The sequence below is a fragment of the Eumetopias jubatus genome, unplaced genomic scaffold (assembly GCF_037043125.1).
Source record: "Eumetopias jubatus isolate StellerSeaLion01/CBP00866 unplaced genomic scaffold, mEumJub1_p1.0 scaffold_1, whole genome shotgun sequence".
NCBI classification, from domain to species: domain Eukaryota; kingdom Metazoa; phylum Chordata; class Mammalia; order Carnivora; family Otariidae; genus Eumetopias; species Eumetopias jubatus.
The window spans coordinates 207832651-207839903 of NW_028274807.1; the positions used below are offsets into that span (position 1 = coordinate 207832651).

The 7253-nt window shown below is 42.8% G+C and overlaps 1 protein-coding gene across 1 annotated transcript; it reads right to left on the reverse strand.

Moving 5' to 3' along the window:
* Positions 1–4167: 4167 nt before the first annotated feature.
* Positions 4168–5130, reverse strand: LOC148165173 (olfactory receptor-like protein OLF4). Its single transcript, XM_088022447.1, has one exon. It carries the CDS (start codon positions 5098–5100, stop codon positions 4168–4170), a length of 933 nt encoding a protein of 310 aa, XP_087878573.1. The 5' UTR covers positions 5101–5130.
* Between the last annotated feature and the right edge of the window lie 2123 nt (positions 5131–7253).

A 7253-nucleotide genomic window follows, 5' to 3' on the forward strand; every position in this document is an offset into this window, starting at 1 on the left:
AATATGTCCACATCCTAATGCCCAGTGCCTTTAATGTGTTATTTGTTATAGCAAAGAAGGGTTATGGTAGCAGATTGTACAGGGTTGCTAATCAGCTGCCATTAATATAAAAAGATTACTTATGATTGTCCAGGTGGGACTAAGGTAATCACAATGGTCCTCCAAATGTTGATGAGGGAGCCAAAGAGTTAGTGTCGGAGAGACTTTGAAAATGCTGCCCTGCTGGCTCTGAAGGTGGAGGAAGAGCCAGGAGCCCAGGAATGCAGGTGGCCAGCAAGAGAGACTGGAATTGGAAAGGCAACAGACTCTCCCTTGAGCCTCCAGAAGGAACTCAACCCTGCAGACATGTTGCTATTAACCTGATGAGACTCCTTCCAAGCCTCTGCCTCCAGAACAGTAAGAGCACGTATGTGTTTGTTTTAAGTACCTGGTGTGGGGATTCTTTACAGCAGCGGGAGGAATCTTAGAGGGACATAGCCAATAAAATTATTTGAGGCAACAGAGTTTAAGCCTCTCAGTTCACTCGCCAGCTTCCCTTGGATAAGGGTAAATGCATTTTAAGAACCCACATTAAGTAGAAAAAAAATAAATCTAGAGATATTCTTCTCCATCATCTGGTACAGCAAATTCCTCCTGGCTTAAATGTGAGTGTGGCCTGATTCTGAGGCCTTTGAGGCAGTGACATAGGACAGGAACTCATGACCAAAGTTGAAGTTACCCATTGTAATTTGCAATTTTGTGCCCATATTTCCATCCTTTTATTTCATGTTGATTCAACCATTCATCCTTTTCAGTGCTACCCTCTCCAAATCTCTCTCAGGTTTTCTTTCAACATAAAAGAAAAAATAATAGATCATCTGTGTGTGTACACAAGTGGGGAGTGTGCTTATTATGTTCATGATGCTTCTTTAATTCATTAAATTGTACACTGTAAATATGCAGTTTGTTGTAGTCATTATACTCCAGTGATTTAATGAAGTGGGAAAATATCTATGGTGCAAGAGAAAGGGAAGGATCTAGAGCACAGGTAGCTGACTCTCCACTGAAGTTTTGGGAGAGAGCTCTTCTACCAACGAGGAAAGCAAGTAGTAATCATGGATGTAAGAACAGTGGGATGAAATTCAAATAATTCACATAAATTCATTTAATTCATAAATAGAATAATTTACATACAGAAATGTCGTAATAAGACCATAAATTGACTGAGACAGAACACTACAGCCACACACATCATGGATGAGCCTTAGAAACACAACATAGAGATTCACACCTGACTCCAGACACATGAGGAGCCCAGCAAAGATCAGAAATGCTTCCCAGAATATAATGCCATTTGTTCATAAAGAGATTACTGATGAGGGCGCCTGGGTGGCTCAGTTGGTTAAGCGACAGCCTTAGGCTCAGGTCATGATCCTGGAGTCCCAGGATCGAGTCCCGCATCGGGCTCCCCGCTCAGCGGGGGGTCTGCTTCTGCTTCTGACTCTCCCCCCTCTCATGTGTTCTCTCTCTCTCTCATTCTCACTCTCTCAAATAAATAAATAAAATCTTTAAAAAAGAGAGAGAGAGATTACTGATGAGGTAACAAAGACAAGAGAAATGCAGCTAGAAGTCAATCTCCTTACAACTTGCAGCCCTGATAAATCCCTGAGACATGCAGAGGATGACATTCCCCCAGGAACTCATGCCTGTGTTAATGTTGATGTTTTATTAGAGACTAAAAGGAAGCTTATCTTGACAATAGCCAGACCTCTAAGGTCTTGTAAACCTCACGTTCAGCATACACAAATTCTTTAGAAACTTACATTATCTCTACCCCCTCCCTCCATAAACTCAAAAGTATATAACCAGTCATTCTCACAGCTCTTTTTGTCCATGGGTCCTGAAACTTGCTATAATAAAAACACATTCTTGCATCATAAAATGGCTCAAGAATTCTCTCTACCTTTGCACCTGGTGACCCACATCAGTATGATATCCTATTTGACAAGGACAGCCTGTTATACAGCAAGAGCTGACTGACACAATAATCCAAGTGAACAGACATGAAGCAATTAGAATATGTGCTGCTTTTGATTTGTGGCACATGATCTGAAAAATAAGGAGAGCAGTTGTGATCATTCTGTTATTCAAGTTTATTTCTGATGACTTTATGAACAAGTGACTACACGTGGGCTTCCTTCTGGGTCACTGGGAGCGTTTGAAGGACATGCACCCTGAACCACAGGACCGGGAGGACATCCAGCTCTCCAGTGAAACATCCTCTGATCATGCAGGGCAAAGAGATTTCTGAGCAGGAAGGAGGTATGAAATGGATGATGCTGAGAGTGTTCATTCACCATCTGTTAGAATTTGTGGCAAATATTACAAAAAGGGAGTCATTTCCTGTACCAATAGAGAGAGTCATATTAGCAGGTAGCAGTGGAAGTTTTAAAGTAGAAACGAGAAGATAAGTCAGTGATAAAACATATAAGACACTAACCAACACTTCATCTCAATGAATAAATAAACCCCCTCATTTGTGGACAACAATCTTTCATGCTTCAATAAACGATGCACAGCATGAACTCTGATGTAAAAAAGAAAGAAAGAAAGCCATATCTTGTGTAGTAACAAAATGAGTGTTTTGAAATTTTACTTTATCATATTTATGATCGCCCTTACACTAAGAACATACCAGGTTCATCTATTTATTCAAATTTGTCTTTCCATGTAGAATCCACTGGGAGAGATATGTTTGCCCATCAGTGCTTGCCAGGGGCTATGGTGGGCATTCCGGACACTGAGCTGAATCACAGAGTAAAAGCAGGAGACTGGTTAGGAAACACAGGGGCATGTTTGTAGAGTAAGTGCCTGATATTAAGCTTTGGATTTCTGAGGCATCCATTTCAAAGACAACCATGGCGAATAAACATATTGTCAGGTGTGGGAAACAATAACCAGAGAAGCGCTCAGGCGGCTCCAGCCATCAAGTACCTCTTCAGAAAACCCGGGGTAACCTCCATACAGACACATGAGTGACTCTGATTTTTCCTTCAGCACCCAATTTCTACTCATATAAAATTCTACAAAAGGATAAACCCACAAACCCCTAACCACTCTGGCCATGAACCCTAATAAAGGCAGATCCCCCAGGGGAGCTCACTCTCCCCCTCTGAAACCTCTCAAAAAGCCTTTGGGATCCCTTGTGCCCTCCAGGACCTGTGAAAAATACACCTGGTTTTGTTAGAGTTTTCTGATGGGCATTGCTGAGGCATGTCTTGCAATCACAGTTAAGAACCCAAGGGCAAGTGTAACCACAGCAGAGGCTTTGGTCAGGGAAGCACCTATGGGAATATACACAAGCACAGGGGTGCAGGGGAGTGTCCAGACTTTTCTGGCCCGAGCATCCTTGTCAGGAGCCTCAGACATTAAGGGAACAGTGTTAGAGTCCACATTATCAGGAAGAGGAGTGAAGGTAGAGATGTAAAAAGATTGACAGACTCAAGGTGAAAACTGGGGTTTTGTATTTTCCTCTACAATAATGTTATGTGAGGGGCTTAGTGGCCAAGTGTAGTATCTTCCATATGAAGAATATAATTCATGATTATTATTTTAAGAAAGCTAGTGAAATTTTACTTGGCATGACATAAGTCATTTGAAATGAAATTATCTTTAAGAAATACAACATGTACCATGTAAGATGCAGAAATTGCCAGGCTTTCGTTAATCTGTGGTTGGGGAAAACATTGGGAGCCTTTAAAAATGGAGAAAGGGGACACCGTCTGTATATCAGAAAGATTAGAGGCTTGGGCGCCTGGGTGGCTCAGTTGGTTAAGCGACTGCCTTCGACTCAGGTCATGATCCTGGAGTCCCGGGATCGAGTCCCACATCGGGCTCCCTGCTCAGCGGGGAGTCTGCTTCTCCCTCTGACCCTCCCCCCCCATGCTCTCTCTCTATCTCATTCTAAATCTCAAATAAATAAAATCTTTTTAAAAAAAAGAATAGAGGCTTAAAAAGTGAGTACTTAAATATATGAAGACAGTTGAATTAAAACAAATGGAAAATCCAGGAAATAAATAGAAGGAACCGATTCTACTGCCACAGCCTGATCAAAGAATAGCAGTTCCAGCTCTGAGACTGTGAGCCCTGCAATCATGGGCACTTCTTCAGCCCCAGGAAGATTGGCCCTCACATCACTGGAACCCCAGTGATTCTTTTCAGACCGCTCTTTATGTCTCTGTTCCTCAGGCTGTAGATGAAGGGGTTCAGCATGGGTGTGACCACCGTGTACATCACAGAGACCACTGCACTTGAGTGGGAGCTCTGGGGAGCAGCAGAGCTAAGGTACACACCAAGCATTGTACAATAAAATAAACAGACAACTGAGAGGTGAGATGCACAGGTGGAAAATGCTTTATACTTGCCCTGAGCTGAGGATATTCTACGTATGGAGGAAACTATCTTAGAATAAGAGTAAAGGATCCCAGCAAAAGGACCCCCACCCAGCAGGACAGCTGCAAAATACATCACCAAGTTATTAAGAAAGGTGTCAGAACAGGCAATTTGGATCATCTCATTGAGTTCACAAAAAAAGTGGGGGATATGCAAGTGTGTACAGAAGGACAGACGCAACATCATTAAACTTTGTAACAAGGAATTCAGGATACACATGACCCAGGACACCAGAACCAGCAGTCCACAGAGCAGGGGGTTCATGATGATCCTGTAGTGCAGGGGAAGACAGATGGCCACAAACCGGTCATAGGCCATCACACTCAGTAAAAAGACGTCCAGCACAGCAAAGAGTATGAGGAAATAAATCTGAGTAACGCAGCCTGCATACGTGATGACTTTGCTCTCTTTCTGTATATTCATCAGCATCTTGGGGATGGTGGTAGAGGTGAAGCAGATGTCTACAAAGGACAGGTTGGAGAGGAAGAAGTACATGGGGGTGTGCAGGTTGGGGTCTGGGCTAATGGCCAGGATAATGAGCATGTTTCCAAATGCAGTGATCAGGTACATGGAGAGGAAAAGCCCAAATATGAGGGGCTGCAGTTGTGGCTTCTCTGAAAATCCCAGAAGAAAAAATTCAGAAATTTGTGTATCATTTTCTGGTTCCATGCGGTGGAGGTGACTTCTGGAAAAGAGGGAAATAACATGATTGATATTCACACAACTTGCATTACTCACAGATTTGAAATGGTACATTTTATATTTTGCAGTCCAGACATACTTTTTATTTTGTTTATTGTTTATTGTTTTTGTTTTTAAGGGGGTTCCATCTGGGCATGGAGCCCAACGTGGTGCTTGTACTCAGGACCCTAGAGAAGAGCTGAGCTGAGGGCGCCTGGGTGGCTCAGTCAGTTAAGCATCTGCCTTCAGCTCCGGTCATTATCCCAGGGTTCTGGGATCAAGCCCTGCTTCAGGTTCCCTACTTAGCGGGGAGTCTGCTTCTCCCTCCCCCACTCCTGGCTCTTGCTCTCTCTCTTGTTCTCTCTCTCAAATAAATTAAAAAACAACAACAACAACAACAACAAAAAAAAAACCCGAGCTGAGATCAAGAGTCAGATGCTCATTGGATCTAGCCAACCGGACGTCCTCTGAAATAATTTTTAAGAAGTTCTATATGGATATGGCCCCCCCTAGAGGATCTCCTCTGCCACATCTGGTATTTTTTTTTAATTAGCTTCTTTCCTAAGAAATCATATATTATAGTTTTACTAAGAAATTCTTCAAATATTTCAGGAATATATATTGATTGCTGATGGTGTTTCAGGCACACTCTAAGCAATGAGCATAGGCTACTTAAGAACAAAAGTCCCTACAGTGATGGAGAAAAAATGTACAAGCAAATAAGAGAATTGCATACCTTTGCAGATGGTGAGGGGTGCCAGGAAAAGGAATAGGGATAAAGCAGAGATTGAATAGAATATTCTATTTTCATTGTTCTATGGAAGTGTGTGCCCAGCAAAGGGAATGGCCAGTGCAAAGGCCCCGAGGAAGATACTTGTTTCCAAGGTTCAAGTCAAAGAAGCAAAGCCAGTGCTGCAAGGGGGATGAACAGGAGGGAGACTGAGGAGAGAGGCTGTCCGACATGCTGAGGAGGGAAGTGGCCTCTCTGCTACCTCCGAACTCTCAGGGCACAGGGACTTCCTTGTCCACACTGCCTCTCCCACTGTATTCATCGTGTTGCAAAGGCATCCCATGAATTGAACAAGATCCCCTTCTTAGTGGCCTCTCTTGATCGAGTTCAGGCCCCTGTGTTGTGTCACCTTGGGATTTATGAGCCCTGGCACCCTGTTGTGGGGGCTGCTCACACACTACAGGTCACACACATGCAGGACACCATGGCCTCCTGGGTTTCTCAGCCCCTGCCATCCTGGTGATGCTAGGAATGTATCCAACCCAAATATGCCAGATCAGTGGTCATTCCCCTACAAAATGCAGAAATGGCTTCCAGAAAGGCCAATTCTTACTCCTCCCATGGACAAAGAGATTTGGGGCTCTCTATTGGAATAGGCATTTTCTGCTGTATATTTCACGAACGTTTAAAAAAAAAAGAATCTGTTTAAGAAGGGGAAAGACAAAGAGTGAGGGAGAAGGGGCAACAAAATGAATGAGGGAGAAGCATAAGCCAGGTGTCCCTGAGAGACTGTGAGGAAGAATAATCTCCCTTGTTTTTGGCAGCTTTGCAGCCCTGATTACATCCCCTGATGCCCAACGAAAATAATATGAGAACAAATTAAACTCATCCGAAAGACAAAAGTAGTGTTATATTTATAAAATAAAAAATCTTACCTAAGATAGACCCAAGGGAAAAAAAATGAGCAAAGGGAAAACCAACACTTCACAAAGAAAGTATACGTGATAAAACAAAAGGTGGGCGTTTGAAATATCAAGCATAGAAGATGTATTTTTCATAGGCCTCCTCTATAACTATTTGGCCAATTCATTTCTAATGTGGTCTGTTAGGGAATGAGGTTAACCCCTTTCTCCCTTTATTATGTGGCATCCTTTCATTGATCTTGGGCTTTGGATACTGATCTCCCTTGACAAACCTGACAGGCACACTCTAATCCTCATTCTGGATTGCATCCAATGTGCAAATGTACACCCAGACCATGCTCTATATATCCTGCTGATTTATGACAGTCTATCTTTATACCAAACAATTTGCTTCATATGATTATGGTTGAGAGCCTTATGTCATCCATACATTTATATTGCTGTACTCTGTCTTCAATTCTATACTGCAACATGCAAAAGAGAAAGGA